At 45.3% G+C, this 17,245-nt stretch overlaps 1 protein-coding gene across 3 annotated transcripts in view; it reads right to left on the bottom strand.

The window, feature by feature from the left end:
• LOC5668046 (mucin-2) overlaps positions 1 to 17,245 on the bottom strand; it is an 81,908-nt gene that overhangs the window by 45,358 nt on the left and 19,305 nt on the right. For 2 of the 3 annotated variants that reach the window (XM_061661135.1, XM_061661136.1), the window contains exon 4: positions 4,001 to 4,080. In XM_061661135.1, coding sequence (XP_061517119.1) covers positions 4,001 to 4,020 — 20 coding nt within the window. In that variant the 5' untranslated portion in view covers positions 4,021 to 4,080. Of the gene's footprint in view, positions 1 to 4,000; positions 4,081 to 17,245 lie in introns of those variants that run through there. The other variant, XM_061661137.1, reaches the window with a different exon arrangement.

Below are 17,245 nucleotides of genomic sequence, written 5' to 3'. Positions count from 1 at the left end.
AGATAGATGAATATCTATACATTCATGAAACTATGGAGATTCGATTCGAGATTTAAATCACTCATCGCTAATGATTCAATCAATGAATCTCCCAGAAAGATTTATGAAACAAAACACTAGCAAGAATTATCATAAAAAATCCGTTTTATCGTATATAACTATGGAGAACACCCGCATTATATTTAACTATTTTAACTGATGAATGCACGATCACGTAACACTGTGCTAATAAATTATCTGATCCGGATTGCAATTTGTTAAAATCCTTCTATATAAACAAAATTGAGTATTAATTTTAAATCTATTTCGCTATTAAATTAGTTGAACTTGTCCTATAATTACGAAATACCTTTCGTGTACGGTAACGATTAAAAAATTGCAACAATAAATAAAGCAATATGCGTCAATTTGGTGGGTAAACAATCACGCGTATAATAATGATGCGGCTCGTAGAAATAACAAACCAGCATAAATACACCCCCTTTGGCTATGGCCCGCGCAGTACCCCACGCCAACGAAAAAGCAGCAGATGTTGCCTTAACGCTCTTTCTCCAGGGCTCCACTTTTAATTACAATTTTCTCAACTCATTTTGCATGATTAAAAGTGCCCTCCTCCCGAAACCGTAGAGAACGCACTCGAGCAGAACACGTGAGATGTTATTAACCCTAACAAGCGCACACAACAGGGCGGCCAGCCATAGCGGCATGTGAAGGCGCAACCGAAACCAGGAGGGGCCAAAACCGAACGCATCCCGCCAATAATTCATCGTGTCACCTTGCATCCGTCATTAAACGGTGCGCGCGGCCGGTTATGCGGACCTGTTGCAGCAACCGATGCATGCAGAAACGTCGCGAAATGCATATAAATTTCTCCGAACGCTGCCGACTAAGGGAACGAACGGGCATGAAGATCATAAATAATTATTTTTAATGCTCACCCTTGCGGTGTGTGCGAAACGTGTGCGCTATAGAGCATGCGATGTGTGTGTGTGTGTGTCTTTGGCCTTTTGGTGGTGGTGTCGAGAGCACCCCGTCAGGGGCTAACCTTCCAAGATTGATTTACAGTCAGGCGACGCACCGAAACGTTCCTTGATCTTCCGAACTGAACGATGGCGACTCCGCCTGGAGGTGGCCGGCTTAAGTGTCGCTCTAAAATTATACCCCCCAAAAAAAACGAGGCAAAGCAACACCGCACAAGTAAACAGGAATCACTCTTTCGGCACGCACGAACGCATTCTATTTGACCGTGGAGCACACCACCATGGTAGAGCGACCATTTAAGGGCCATTCTTCTGTGGCCCCCCCAAAGGAGGAATTACTTTCTTCCTGCAGGGTTGGGAGAGTTTATTGCTGTCGTCTCGTGCTTGCAGAATGCGCTTGTTGGAAAGTTGGAAGGTATTTTTATGCGTACCTCTGCAGGCACCTCTGTATCTCCCGCAGACGAGTTGTCACGCTTTGGCAGCTGATCGTTGGCGCCTGCAGTGCGCCTGTCTGGGCAGGTGACAAGAACGACGATCATGCCGTATTCTTGAAGAATTGGGTTACCGTACGGACAGCACCAGAGGTTCGAAATTCGATGGGGGAATGTTGGAAATGATCTTGAACCAATGTGATGGTAGTAAAACGTGAGAAGCTATTTATTTTCCAATAATACGATAACATTGATTACTACCCAGGGGTTTTTCCAATACATAATCTTTCAATCGTTTCATACTGTAGCGCCTGTAGTGGCGCTCTATAGCCTGTGTGTACTTAAACCATTCCACGACCCCTTCTGCTCGCCCTATTATTTTCCCATGGCAACAAAATGAGTGTGGAAAAATGATAATCGTCCCAGCGGTTGCTACGTCCGCCTCAATCAACACGTGCTTGAGACACACGACGACGACCGGGGCATCGTTTGTCACTGGTGGCACACGGTGGTTCGGTATGCGCGCGCTCCTTATTATTGGTTGGGGTTAATTTTTAAATTCCCAAATTCCGTCTTACGCCGTTCGTCATATTTTCTCCCGCCGGGTGGCGGATAGATGATAGGTGTCGACTCCAACACTGACCCAAACTCTGAGTGGCGTCGCTTTGCACAGATTGGCATGAAAAATATCTGTAACACGAAGGGTAGAGTAGAAGGTACCCACGACCTAGCGCAGCAGCTGGGCCAAGGTGAAAGCCAATTTTTGGGATGCAATCGAGAGGGAGAGAGAGAATAAGGGATAAATGGGGGGAACAAAAACAAGAAGAAACAAAGCGTAAGCGTGTGTTGATCCCGGCCAATTTGGACTCCCCAAGCGCTCCAAGCGTGTGGGGCGCGCGCGCGCTGGAGCCCCGGGTGCGCTTTTCACTTGCCTTGATTGATGCACCGCGACCTGATTCCACAGCGCCGGAGCGTTCTGAGAATTGGGTCGTAGGTGATGGTGGCGCTGGCATCCCTTCCTTTCGGGCATGTATGTGTGTAGATATTTTGGACCATCTGGGGGTTTGGGGTGGCCCTTTTTTCTCGACAATTTTTTGTTGTCGTCTCGCCCAAGAGTAGCCCCCATCGCCCATTATTGAATTAGCATCTCCTTTATGAATGATAAAAACGCGGATGCTCTCATTTTGGACGCGCTTGTTTAGGCGGATGTGAGTAGCGGCTGTCGTAATGATGTGTTTATTTCCGAACAACTGACAACCCCTTGGGTGCCTAATTTGGGATGCCCGGGGCTATTGAGTTGGACATTGAGATGTTCAGAGCAAGAGTGGAATAAATGTATATTCATTTCTCTAACGAGATGTCCATCTCGGCACAAGCTCACTCAGTGTATCAAGTATCTGTTATAAATCGTATATATATCGATCTTAAAAATTTGGATAGTTGTGTGTTGTTTCAGTTAGACATCAATTTCCATTTGGGGATACATCCCTCGATTTTAGATTCAAAAACATCACTATTAACCTGTGACTCACTAATTTCACGTACAAATTGCTCCGGAAGCTACTATTTTCATCTGCTCATTAGGGACCGTGTTCCAGTTCACCGCTTTCCGCTCCGATAAAGTCAAAACTTTATGCCCAATTTTGGGCCACCCCAAACAACCCACCCCTTTTAGCTTTCATTGTCGGTAGTGGCGCAAAAGTGCGACAAGCAATATTGACAACCGCTTGCGTTGGGGAGGTAGTCTCCCTCATGTATTCTCCCTCCCCGCAAGCGACGACCTTAGCACGAAAATACTGACCAAACACGCAAATTATCTGCGTATGTCATGCGTTTCGCAACGCCGCGTTTGGATGACGTGAGGCGTCGTTGTCTGGGGCCCTTATCCGTGCCGCGATTTTAATGGAACAGTTTTTGTTTTTGGCAGCCTTCCCCACCTCCGCTCTCTTGCTTCTTGTGGCTAGAAGCGCGCCATACGCGTAACCCGATAGCCGTGGTTACAACCCGGAATTGTTTACCCGCGGTAAGAACGCTTTAGGGTAGAGTACAAGACTAAAAAGGTGTACAAGACAGTGGAAAATGCTTATGGAAGTCAATCAATGTATGTAGGAAACGCAAACGATGAATGAATTTCTCAGTATGCTGATAAGCTGATTTGAGCCCCAAAAATGTGGCTTGGGTTTGTGGTGATGATAAAGCCTATTTGAAATCAGTTTTAAATCGTGTGCTTTGTCTCAATTATTTTTTTAAGTAGAAGGCGCCATAATACAACACTTTTTATTGGTATATTTAAAAAAAAGATTGTTTTACCCAGTGCCAACCCTTCCTTCGATTGCAACAAAACTTTCTGTTGCTCGGCTGAGATCTACTAAAGTATGTGAAAAAAATCCATCCCAACACTGTCAAAACAAGTCGTACGCATTTAAAGCTTCTAGGCCCTTAAAATAGAGCGTCTGGTAGATGCCTACGTTGTGATTCTTTGTCGGCGAGACTGATTACGAAAACAATTTATTGCGGTGGAATGTAAAAACACTTTTTTTCTTCTGAAAATAACGCAATCAACTTAAAGAGAAGCTAGTTTTTACCTACCTTCGTTGCATCGGTGTCATTTACAACTTAAAACATAATATAGATCGATAAATGGGGATTCGAATGTTCTGTACAAGAATCTGCAGGGATAAGAAAGAGAAATATGCATTAGAAATCGAAGCAAAGAAAATTTATACGACTTTTAATTTTTAAAAACCATATCACAACATTTACCGAGCAACATTTCAAATTCTAGCGCAAAAGATCAAATATTACATTCATTCACATTAAATGTTTTTTGTAGAGGAAACTTTATTCCACACCAGTGAGTCGCTCAACACCATCCATCAAGATGAAAAACCACACCGCCGTGCGAACACTCAGGTCGTTATCGTAAATCGTTCCTAACAACATGCGCACAACAAGAACGAAAAGAAATTACGACACTTTCAACCTTGCTGCCTTTGCTCGCGAGTCATCCGATCGGAGAATAATTTGCACCACGAGAGATGCGGCGGTTACACCCCGAATATGCATCTCACATAAAAGAGAAATTGCTTTCATGTTCTTAACCATTCTCCAGCCAGTGAAGGAAACAAGACACCGAACAACAGCCGCGAGCGACCCTCGGAAGGTGACTTACCCGCTGCTCGTAAAAACATTAGACATCTGCATCACATTCGCATTCGGAAATGGCCGGAGCGACCAAGTGCAAACATAAAACTGTGTACGCCACCTTTGTAAGCGCACCTTCTTTTGACGATGCGGCTTTGAGCAGGGGAGAGGCTCGTGACGATCAAAGGCGAGGATGACACTTTGGAGTTACACCGTGTGCAATTCGATACTTCCGCAGGAATGTGGAAATCGTACCCAGTGCACAAAATATCTCTCTATCCCGCCCAAACGTCCCTAGCTCAGGAATTCCGGGCAAACACAGGAACAATAAATTCAGCTGATGTCTAAAAGTCGATGCAATCCGATTCGGTTTGACTCTGAGCGTTGAGGTTGAGTGAACTTCGGCGCACGTGTTAATTATGATTCCAGGACGCCTGGGTAAAGGTCGCACTGTCGTTGGATAATAATATCCAATGTCACTAAAGTTATCCAATTTTTCGACCGTCTTCTTTATGATGTATCGTCTTCCAGCACATCTTCACCAATATAGATATTTTCAACGCCCTAGGCAGGAATATTTGTGTCACAACTACTAGACCACCATTTGGAGCTTATTAAGATATCTAACGTCTAACTGTTTCGTTTAATCTAACGGATCACGTGTTTACGGGGGCATATCTCATCATTCCCCTACGCAAAACCAGGAAGTGAAACGTTTAAAGTCAAGTCGCTTACCCCAAACCACTTTGAAACAGTTACATTCAGTCTCAGTCGGCTCAGAACTATCCCTTGTATCTCTTCCTGCGCCCACGAGATGATGGATTGCGAAATTACATTCATCAACCGTGTGGATGTACATACGATTAAGTCACTCGCCACCGTACGGATAGTCATAATTTTGCCGAGAGGTAGAATAAGACTAGGAGGAGGGTTTATAGAGAGAACACAGCTAAACTACTCCATTCCATCCATCTTGATCGCTACTTTTAATCAAGATCGTTCTGGATACGATTCCAAGGCATTCTCCGCCACGGGTTTCTTGTTTGCTCCAGTTTTGTTTTCCTTCCTGTCTACACCATGCTTCTATTTTCAATTTCTTGCCAACTTTTAGCTAACTTCCTTGTAACGTCCGCTAGCGCGAACACTGATCGAGATTACAAAACAGATCGAGAGTCACAGTGAACGAGATTCGTGAGTTTGTTGACGGTTCCGGGTGTGGTTCTCACCCATACCGGTACGTATGGCTTTTGAATGCAACCTTCATAACTGTGAATTCTTGTGTGGATTGGTGGGAAGGCTCAATGTTCTTGCAAACCATTCCTTTGGAACCGGAACTCCGTTAAAGCAAATGGGCGGTTAGTTGTTGCCTTTTGGAGAGGAGGTTTGGCATCATAAAAAGGCATATTCCGCCAACCTTATCAAGATCACGGCGACGGCAAGTGCTACTGAATATGAGTTCGTGTCCCTCTAGCAGGCGGCATATAACCCGTTAGGTCCAGTTCACCTGGCGTGACATAAGAGTCAATCATTTTGACGCAATTCCAGCTAGTGGAATTGGCGCTCATGGACAGTAACGATCAGTTCCCAGTGGTCCAACGGCCGATGATTATGGACGAAAGGAAACCTTGGACGATCTCACATTGGATCTTTGTTGGAGTTGAAAGGAAATGAAGGGTTGAAATGAGCTCATTAGTTACCTCCTCTCTTCCTCGCCTCTCGCTCTCGCCCATTTGGCTTCAAGAAGTCAACGATCTTAATGCTCCGAAGATGAACTTGCTTGACCCGCAAGTCTCGTCCGCCCATCCACTCTTTCCATCCCAACGTGTCACAGGAAAGAGGCTTCATATCATGGAGATCGTATCAGCGGTACCAAATCGATCCAGACACTCTCACTCTTCCGAACCGATAAATCACGCACCACGCGCTGTTCAACTCCGGGGCAGTGCGTCTCCATCGCTTCGCTTTGAACTCTACACTAAAGATAACCTCAAAATCGACGGTGATGACCTCAAAGGGAATGGCGTGAGCGGGCGCGCGCGCTCGCGAAAGTGGCAACTCATCGGAACTGATCTAGCGCATCGACCCAAACGATAACACACGCACACACAGGCGAGCACTAAAAAATATAAGAGCTACGCAATCGCAAAATGCGTCGCCCATTGCGGAACTCCGCGTCTCATCATCGCAGAGAAAAGATCATCGAGCCGATCGAGAAAACAAAGCAAACTGTTAACAACAACAACAACAACTACAAAAAGATGGCCTCATCCATTTGCCGCACTGTGAACAACCACAAGCAATAGCGACTTGAACGCTCTTGACTTAATTGTTATTAATAATCGTTACCAATCGAGTCCTAAACATTGTCGTAACGCAACCATCTAAAACAGCGCACGCAATATGCTGCAGCAGCATGGAACGTTTCGCAAGCGCTAATTTTGTGAAGAGTCTTTTACTCGCTAATACTCGCACTTGATGACCGATGGCAGTGAGCTTCACACTGATGGATCGAACAGGCTAATGGAATTAACTACTAAGCGTAGCTATAAATAGAAAGCCTTCAGATCCCCCCGTTTTTGACAGGTGATCGATTGGAGGATCATCAAAAGCCTGGCAGGTGATCGCGTAATGCGCACTCTACCCAACGGGTAATAGTGCGCTTCTCTCTCTCTCTCTCCGGCCGTGTGATTATTACCCCATACTCTCCAGAAACAATGTTGGCTAACCACTGGTCGCGACGAAAACGGACTGCTATATGCTTCAATGCTTCATTAGCAACGATCTTGCACGGACCTTCTTTTCAAATGTCACCCTTTTTAAGATCTTCCCCTTTTGTGCTAGGGCTGCCGCGTCGTCTCAGTAATGATGCAGTGAAATTATACGTTGCATTAGACATATTCACTCAGGGGCGTCGATGACGGCTTGAAGAGTTATTTCATGTTTAATTACTTTCCCGCTTGGATGGCTTTGATCAAGTGGACTGATTGCTTGGAGCGTGCATTATTGCGATTGCCGAATGGTCACTTTCCTTTTTCCTACTCGCACGAACGCGTTTTAGCTATGCGTCAAGCAAGCTTATTAGTGAAGATAATGATTGTGTAAATTGATAATTCAGCTCGATCATGCGTAAGAAAAATGTTTCACTCGCTGAAAGATTGACATCAGATGATGAGCTCCAATTTTAAAACAGTTTGGAGCGACTTGTTTCCTGTGGTCTCAAAATGAAAGCTGTCTAAAAATAACATTAACACCCCATTACTCTAGATTTTATTGGTGTCGTGACACTAGATACGCGACGAACGATACATTTACCGATCGGTAGGGCAATAACCACCTACAATCGCCGCTTCCGCATCCGCCTGTGCCGAGCTCTCGCAGATTGTTCCGGACATTTAGGCCCGGAGGGCCGTAAGCCATGACAACAGCCTCGCTCTGAAGACTTTGTCTCTGCCGATTGACACGCGCTGTCGAGCAAAGCGGACGGGTTGTAACCAAACACCTCCTGCGATCGATGAAGATTACCAGCGCATCTCACCGACATCTCCAATGTGACGTCACCTTGTGCAGGCATCATCTCAAAGTCATCAGGAACAGGCTCTGCAAGCTTCCTTCCACATGCAGCGGCCACTACAATATGGCAGAAGCGACTCATGTGTTCCGGATGGAATTGACATTCCTAAACGGGATTTAATGCCAGCGCGAGGATCAAGTTTCCCCACCGACGGGGGCACCGCCACAATGCCTCCCTCCGTGTCCCACAAAGACGACATGCAATCTCGTTGCTTTCTCGTTCCGCTGCCAGAGTGTCCAGTTCGTGCTCTCGTGCACACGAAGAATGTATTAAAGTTTACGCGAAAACCAAGATCCAAAACAAAAACATTCACCGTGGCTTTCTTGCTGAGAACGTGAGTTTGCATTACTTCCTAACGACAATACAGCGGGCCCAGCGAAAGGCTAAAAGCCAACAGGCACAATAAAAAAAACTGCAAGCGTGAGAAACATTGACCGAGAAACCGAGTACACCAGACAACGGCGCGGTTCGATATAGTATGCGACCAGCAGTGGCAGGGCCGGAAAGATGTGTGCCATTTCCCCCTGTGACACCCTAGAGTGATTTGGCCCAAACAGGAGTTGGTGAGTAAGCGAAAAAGTACATCCAACGTACACAATGCGAAGCTATCCCGGGACATTGGCATACCGCTCTGACCAATCGACCGATCTCACACAGAGCAAGCCTTTGCGCACGGCCTAATCTGTGCCGAAATGGATTCTAACGAGTTCTCGAAACGAAGGTGTATTGGAGAACACGATCATCAGCTGCCTTCACTAACCACCACCTAAGATGTACCGTCGTTTCTCCCCGTTACAAGAAGTCACTCTAACTACAAAACGCTACATACGCCATCGTTTGGTCCTAGTGCTAACGGTAAATAGCGATGTGTTCTAATGCACGAACATGGATGCTCGTCGGCTTCCTCTCCCCCCCGTCTTACAAGTGTGCGGAGTGAGGAGTGAGAAAATAAAGCACTTAACGATCGTAACGAAATCTTCGCCGCACAACTGTACCAAGAGTGGCATTCTTGGCTTAGCGGTGTTCCATTTGGGAGATTCTTCACCCCTGGTACATTAGATCTTCACGCTAGAATCGATCAGCGTAGCAATAACAACAACAACAACAACAGCTAAAGAACACGAACCAGCGACACAAAAGCAAAGTGCGATTTGACAGGCGCAAAGATCGCTTAACGCGTTGGCTGGGTGCGAGTGCCCTTTAACGACACAAGCCGGCTTTTGGGAAGTTATTAACCTGCGGGAAAAGGTTCAATGAGAGGCGACAGCGAGTCAATTTTAATTCCATTCGAAACGGAGCGATGATTCGGATGCCTTTGGAAGTCATTACACTTTGAACGGTGTTGTTGGAGGTGTTGGCTTTGGAAGAACATCTGTAGTAATACAGCTTGATGAAGGTTTTATGGAAGGGCTGGCTGTACACTTTCTGTTGTGCTTCCAGAATGTTTCATCTCACCCAATAATTTGTACATTTGATTTAAAGTAGTCTCTACCTTTCACTTTCGTAGTAAATCTCTTAGTTCCTCTAAGGACCATCTTCAAATACTTTATAGTTCTACGGCTACACAGCATCATTAGGGTCTCTCGCCCTAAATTAAGCCACAATACAAAGGTTTAGTAGTTTTCATTCTTGAATGACTTTTGTTTTCCGTTACTTTTCTACTCCAACTTCTCTCGTTATGTCACCTCTACTGCTACTGCGGAGAGACCCAACCCAGGCACCCGGTACGACAACCAGACATTTATCAACCTAGCAGTCCATTAGTTTGGATTGGATCTAGCCACACGTAAAGGCCTACAAGCAAAAAAAAAACAAAAGAAAAAAAGGTTCTTATACTAAAAGCCAGCTAAAGAAGTGACAAAACAGGGGCAACACTGTCTCTTAGAGACAAAAAAACAAAAGCGAACGTCCGTGCTTACCGGGTGACGAAAAATCCGACCTGTGCCTCCATGGTACCAAGCGTAAATAAACGTCCGACCACAAGCAGACAGTGGTTTTATCGAAAAGTGCACCACGGTGAGTTGTTGTTGTTGATGTTAATCCCACCACCATAATGTCCCAAAACCCAACAGCACGCTTGAGGGGGACACAGACAGGATCAGATAATTCACCCGACCAGCAGCTACTCTGAAAGCACCTCTCTTTTTTGTTCAACCGTGTGCGACCTGTTTCAGGGGAGCTGTATATTGAAAGGCAGAACAAGATAAATCTGCGTTGCTAGGAGCGACGGTGGAATGTTGTCACATTTCGACGAGGGCTTAATCTGTGGCAATGTGACATTGGATGAATTCGGGTTTTGCAAAACCATCATTCCGGGTGGCTTATCGAGTGGTGGCTGTGTTTTGGCTTCTAGTTTTTATATCAGTTCTTTCTATATAGAAGGATTTTACTATTCATTTGTTTCAACATGCCCTGTAGGCATATTACTCCCAACAAATATTGAAATAAACCATGCATTTCCTCTTCAATTCAGTCAATATATCAACAAACAGTAGCAGCCACAAAACTGCAGCTGCAATATTCATTCATCGAAAGCTCCAATGCCGCAAGCGCAATGTCACTTGAAACGTGCCGGTCCGGTTGTCAACTTACAGCTAATTGGTGCAACATGAACATGAGCAGTAGCAGCATCGTGCAGTAGTGAAACAAGACCCCCTCAGCAACCTGCACCCTTCGCCGGCGTAGTAGCAGTTCAGGTTCGGGGTGTTATGTTTTTGATTGTGTTTTGTAACAATCAAAAGCAAAAACAGAATGGGGCCATGTCCTAGTTTAAAGGGGCCACCGACCGAAGTCGTATCTTGTCCGGTTGACACGCACGTTGTTGCCCGTGGTTATGAAATTTGGGGTTTGCGCGAGATGCAGCGCGCTGGGTATGATAAATCAACAATCGATTGATTTTAAATCGGACCACCACAATTGGGATGTTATTGGGTGCATTCTGATATGGGAGAGCAAGTGATGAGTCACTGATATTGGTTGATGGGCAGGCATGGAAAGGTACCCAAACAAGCAAACAAGCTCATTGCTTCATCTCTCAAAGACACTCCTACGGTCAGGAATAAGCTTCTGAACTTTTGATTCGATAAGATTGTGATGTTACCTCAGCATTGTTGTCTTGTTAAATAATTGCCTCTGCCGTTTGTACGCTTTTTAACGGATACCCAAAACTAGGGATGCTTCGTGATACACAGCGGAAGAATAGAGAAGAACCAAGAAATTAATCCTTATATCTTTGTTCCTTTCCCATTTTTTTTTGCTTGCTCTAGCTAGAAGCATCCATCAATCACCGAACGCACCCTGCAGGAATCGCTCACCTAGTTTCGTTAGACCGGCGAGACCATCTTAGCGGGTGGATAGAATCCGTACCGCTTCATGCACACCATCCAAAGCAAGGTGAAGGTGAGTCGTATCGGAAGCCCATAAATCAATCAAAATGTCAATGCACCGTGCGCAGCGAGCACCGTGTACGGCTGCGAGTGTTGCTACACTCGCTCGAAGGCAAGCGCCGACAGGGATCGCCGACGCTGGATGCGAGAAAAGCGGAACCACAACTCGAATGTCTTTATTTGTGCAGCTTTGCTGCCAGCATCCCTTACTGGGTGGCTGGTACGGGACAGGATGTAGCCTAGAATTGTTGGCATCCCGTCCGAAGGTAATGATTACTGTCAGATCTGAACGTGCGCATGTCATTCTTGAACTGCAACAGGTCTTGCTGGGATAAATCTTTGAATTATAAGTGAAGAAGATAAAGCACATGAAAATGTGGTTCTAAAAAGAGGAAGACAGACAGGGGTGCAAACTGAGCGCAGGCGTAATTGAAAAGATAAACTCTTGGGTAGATAGTAAAATATTTTAAAGTACTTAATATTTAACACTGCGTAGCTTTAATGTCTTAACAAACTAATCGTACAGGAGTTGTTGATATGGTTTGGACAATTCTAGGAAGCCGAATGATTGCGTATCCGTGCTCCGGTAATTGCTCTACTCACAACAACAAACGATTTCAAACCGTCGCAATCCGAATTGCCAACTTGCCATTGAATATGGTCATATAACAAATGGGACGCCTCTTGTCTGTACGCTTGTTTGAAGATGCGTAGCCTTTACTACCACGACCACGCGAGACAGTTACGCCAGACGAGGCGTAGCCGTGCAAAAGATGCAAAAATATGCGCATGCTACAGAGTGCGGAGTCCCATCGGAGCAAAAGAAAAAGCGAAACTGTTAAATCGAACATGAAAAGCGCATAAATGGAAATTGATAATTAAAGTCCAGCAGCGGACCACGATCCACGGGTTTCTTCATGATGCTGCGCCACAAATAAGGAACCTTCTGGAGCTTGAGCGCACTCAGGATCCAATACGGAACAGGTTCTCGCACTGCAAATCTGCCACGATATACCACAAAAGGCAAATACAGAACCGTGGGGGACACCCTGTTCCAACATCGGGTTGGTTATCGATGAATAATTTGTTTGCGGGCAGTAGAAACCCGATCACAGCTAGAAAGCTAGTTTTCGCGTTCTCAATTACTCTAGCTGCGGTGGAAATAAATACGAGAAGAGTAAAAAAATGGCACAAAACTCATTTAAAAAGTATACAAACGCAAGTTAACTAGCAAGATAAGTACACAGAAGTAGAGTTGCAGCAAATAGGAGCGAGGTAAAGTGGTACACAAGTACAACAGAATGAGAGAAAAAACCAAACAAAACATATAGAATGAATAAAGGAAACCACCAATCGACTGGAAGCAATTGCAGTCCCGATGCAGTAGTAAAAAAATGGGCATCGCAAAACGTAATGTGCAAAAATAACTCGTGTAGTAACACAGAAAACAAACAGTGCATGCGAAAAAGTATGATTAATGAAATAAGGAAGAGCGACCGGCCGGCGATAAGCGCGAACAACCGGCTTCTTCGTGCGTGGAATCGTCGCCCGTTTGTCTTCTGCAGCGGGCGGGCGGAGATGCCCTGCTGCTGCTGCTGTTCTCAGGTTTGTGCCGTTTGTGTAATGGGTGCTTTCCTTCCGCTCCCAGCCTCGGGGAGCCTCGGGGGGTCAGGGATGAACGGAGCCGCAATCGCACGGCACTTTGGAGCAAGATTCGTTATTTATGATATGTTTGTTTGGCGCATGTTTCACCGTTCACCCGTTGGGGTGAGCACAATGACCGGGCCGGGCAGGAAGCGGCGCGGGCACAGAGATGATAAATTTGCTCATTGTTCTTGCGTTGTCTTGCGTACGAACGATATCTTAGGTTGCTGGGTTGTTGTGATGCACCGTCGTCCTGCGGCGTCCTGCTCGTCGTCTGTTTTCGCCGAGATTCGCACGGACAGCGGTGGCAAAGGAGATGGAGTCAATTCTTGGTCGCGATTGGGATTGCGTTGCCCTGCAGTCGTCGACCGATGACATCGAAACTGCATTGACGATTAGCCCTGCGGGAGGATTTGAAAGCAAATTGCATCAAACGGGCTCACAACGGCCCGGGAAGATGGATGCGTCTGTACCGTGGATCTCCAAAGAGCTCTTAGGCAGATCTGTTTACTTGGTTTGGACTAGACATCTTAACCTCAAGTTCGGTTCTATCTGCTCGTTCATCAATATTTCATTCATGCACACAGCTAATAACAGCTATGCAGCAAATCTCTCGGGGCATCGACGGATCGATTTCACGATGTGCTTTCAATCGCTGGAAATGGGCAGTGTTCAATCAACAGCGATGCACTGTGTGAGCTTGAAGGCCAGAGCACAAGAGTTCATCATCTCCAGAAGCGACATCACAAAACGACACCCAAGAGCAAGTCGGTGCGGCGCGCTACTCCAGCAACTTTCGAAAACCTTATCAAATATTTACAATCAAATTATTATCCATCCCATGATAATCCGACTCCGGAAAACGTCTCGTCAATAATGCAGGCTAGATCTCTCTCTCCCTATCTCTCATTCGCTCGTTGCTGTACACGCTGCAATTGATGGGCATCGAAGTCCGTTTTCCTGTTCCAGCCGGTCGGTAGTTTGACTTTAGAAACTCAACGCTCATACCATCAAACTCCAGAACGAACCCAAACTGGGTTGCGAAGTGAAGTCAAACTATTCTCCGGCGCTGCTCCGGCACCAAACACAAACACGCTCGTAAACTTTCCATTCTTTCCCGACCAGCCACTGCGTTCCGGGAGCTGGGAGCAGAAGCAATAGGAACTTTTTAACGAGCGATCAAACTATGATCGTTAGCGAGAGTGGCGGACTTTCGTGAGTGCTGTGCTCGCAGCGCAAAGTGGGAATGTAATGGAATGGATTAGTACTACTGCCGGGATCTCTCCAGTACCGGTAGGCGGGGTGTCGAGTGCAAAAGTGTAACGCACCGAAGCCGAAGCTGTGATGAAGCTTTCTGGGAAATGTAATAATTCTACGGCCAAGTGTCGTTAGTATGTATGCCTGCTAGTGCTTTATAAGTGCAGAATAAAGTGGTATGTATTTCTGCTAGTGCCGAATGAAGTGGTATTTGAAAGCTAGCTTTTAATTTGTGATGTGTTGTTGGTCGAAAAGTACCGATGCGTAGATTCAACACATGAATAGTTAAATCAATATTTTAAATGTTCTTGATTGAACGTCCCGATAATATTGATTGCTATGATAATATCCTTTTGCTTAATTGAAGTGACTAAAGCAATACATCTGGCGATGTTTTTAAATATGTAAGAATAGTTATTTACTTGCATATCCTGCGCTTCAACCATTAAGCAGTATTGGTCTGCTGTAGGAGTGTCCAAACCCGCTCTAGCAAGCAGACAATTTTAAGGAACCAAAACTGATTGATTCATACGTTCACTGAATCTAGATCCAAAATAACTGGCTATAAATAATCCATATATATCAAACAATCTTCAGTTTGCTACACTACTAAGAAGTTCATTAAACAGAGTTCGTTAGATTTAAATCTGTTTACAAACGCTGTAAATATAAATTTACATGCAAGCTGTTTTTTTTTTTCTAAACACTGCTTGTAAATATAACGCCAAATCCGTGTGGATTGTTCCAGAATATTTTTTTTTTTTCGTTTTAAAAACATATACAAACATTTTCAACAATAAAACACAACGTTTTCGATGTACAAATACGCAAAATACGCGACACACTTGAAACTGCATTCCAGCTGCAAGAACAACAAGCAATTCGATCAACGCCATACTGGCCACCTAAAACCAACCACCTGTGCCGACTGCATTTCCTGTGTTTCATGCGGATACCGTTTTTTGTTACGGCTGTTTTGTTTTAACCTTTCCCGCACGCCAATTCACTGTACGCAACCTGCCGCCGCGCACACCGAGCGTGGCTAATGCCGAACGTTGAACAAGAACAAAATGCAAAACGAAAAACCCAACACGGACCCCCTTCCGATTGCCAGCGATCAGCAAACAGCAAGGAATCAACAGCAAGGTTCAACACGGTGGCCGGTGTGTATTTCCCGAGCCCGGTTCGCGATTGCAATTGCATTGATCTATATTTAACTACCACGCGATGGTTGCATCCCGCGTGCTGTAATGTGAAGCAATTTTATGCAGCCTTTATTTTTTTTTGCTGCCCGCATCTCCACAATGTTATACGCCCGCCTTCGCCTATCGGCTGCCTCTGGGGTCTGGCTTATCGATTTTCGAACCGACGGTGTTCCAGGTGTCAGGCTTCACATATACGCTGCCGCCACATCCTCGCACCAGAAAACCAACTTCCTCGTCCGATACGTATCGGAGAGTCCCTGTAGAAGTGTGCTCCCACATCCCTCGCCATGATTTTTGCTCCTCTTCTGCTCCCAATGTTCGCCCGCGAGCGCCTTGTTTGAATATCTTATTTACCGGATCACGCCATGCATATTAATCGAACCCGTGTGTTGAGGGGGTTGAAATTATTCAATCCACCCGGTTTTTTGTAGCTCTGCCCCATGCGTCCCCTAGTCCCCGTTAGAATCACCGTCACACACGGACGCAAACGCCAGCATCCTTCCGCGTGCGGTGGATGCACACACGCGGGCTAGTAAAAGTGGGGGTTCAGTAACCCCGAACGGCACCACACTACGCGTCCCGGGGTACAGTTATCTATTAAGCAGAAATTAGATTAAAATGCATACATCAATCAACTGACTGGCGGAGGTAGCTGGGTACATCATCCGCCCTTCCCTCCCCCCGACTGGATGTAACCCTCCATATGGTCATGTCGCTCCGATACGTTCAGGAATCGAAGCGTGAGGAATTCATTAGAACGCATCCACACACACACACGCGCAGCGCACGCTCTGTGGATGATGCTTGACTTTTTCCCTTTGCTCATGTATCCTCCAGTTCAGGGCGGCAGAAAAGGGAGAAAGGTTCAGGCAAATTGTTGGAAAAACTTCACCTCATAAAATGTAGGCCCAGGAAGTTATCTCGATTGACTAAGCACAGGCTGGAGCGGGAGTTGGGGTGCTTGTCTAGACTAGACGTACGAGAGGACAACAATTTTACGCCTGATTTCACTACGGGCAGAGATGAGTGGATAACGTGTTTAATTGTTCTCGAGTTACCTTCGATGCAGCCGTCAGAGTTTGATAGAGATCGATGGCATGGAAGAACAGATGTCTTGTAAGCGTTGTACCCAGGAACGCATACAAGATTGTTATGATCCGAAGTAACTAATCGTTGCACTGATATTACACTTGGAAAAGAGCTCAAAACGAAATAATTAACACTTCAACACTTCTTTATAATTTAAGTTATCCGAGACCTTCATGACATAGCACAATACTCCTGAGAGATCGAATCATATTACTATTATTCTTGTAATATTTAGCTGTTAATATTGATTCTTATTCGCTACTCTACTAAATAAAGAAAATATTCAAAATGATGCACAAAGAAAACACAACAATTAATTTTGACAATTATTACTTATAGATATTTTTGGAGAGCCTCAAGGAGCATGAGTACTCGCTAAAATAACAAGGGAATATTATGGATAACTAAATGTGGCAACTGATGTTCAACTTCGAAAATCAGTGTGATCACCTCACTAAACTCTCAAAAAATTTGAATCTAAACCCTGCGTCTAAAACTAAAACTGCACACGAAACGAACTTCTATATATCTCACAACT

Source organism: Anopheles gambiae, chromosome 3, assembly GCF_943734735.2.
Source record: "Anopheles gambiae chromosome 3, idAnoGambNW_F1_1, whole genome shotgun sequence".
Lineage (NCBI taxonomy): Eukaryota > Metazoa > Arthropoda > Insecta > Diptera > Culicidae > Anopheles > Anopheles gambiae.
The sequence above is the reverse complement of the archived record's forward strand: the minus strand, read 5'-3'. Positions and strand labels throughout refer to the sequence as shown.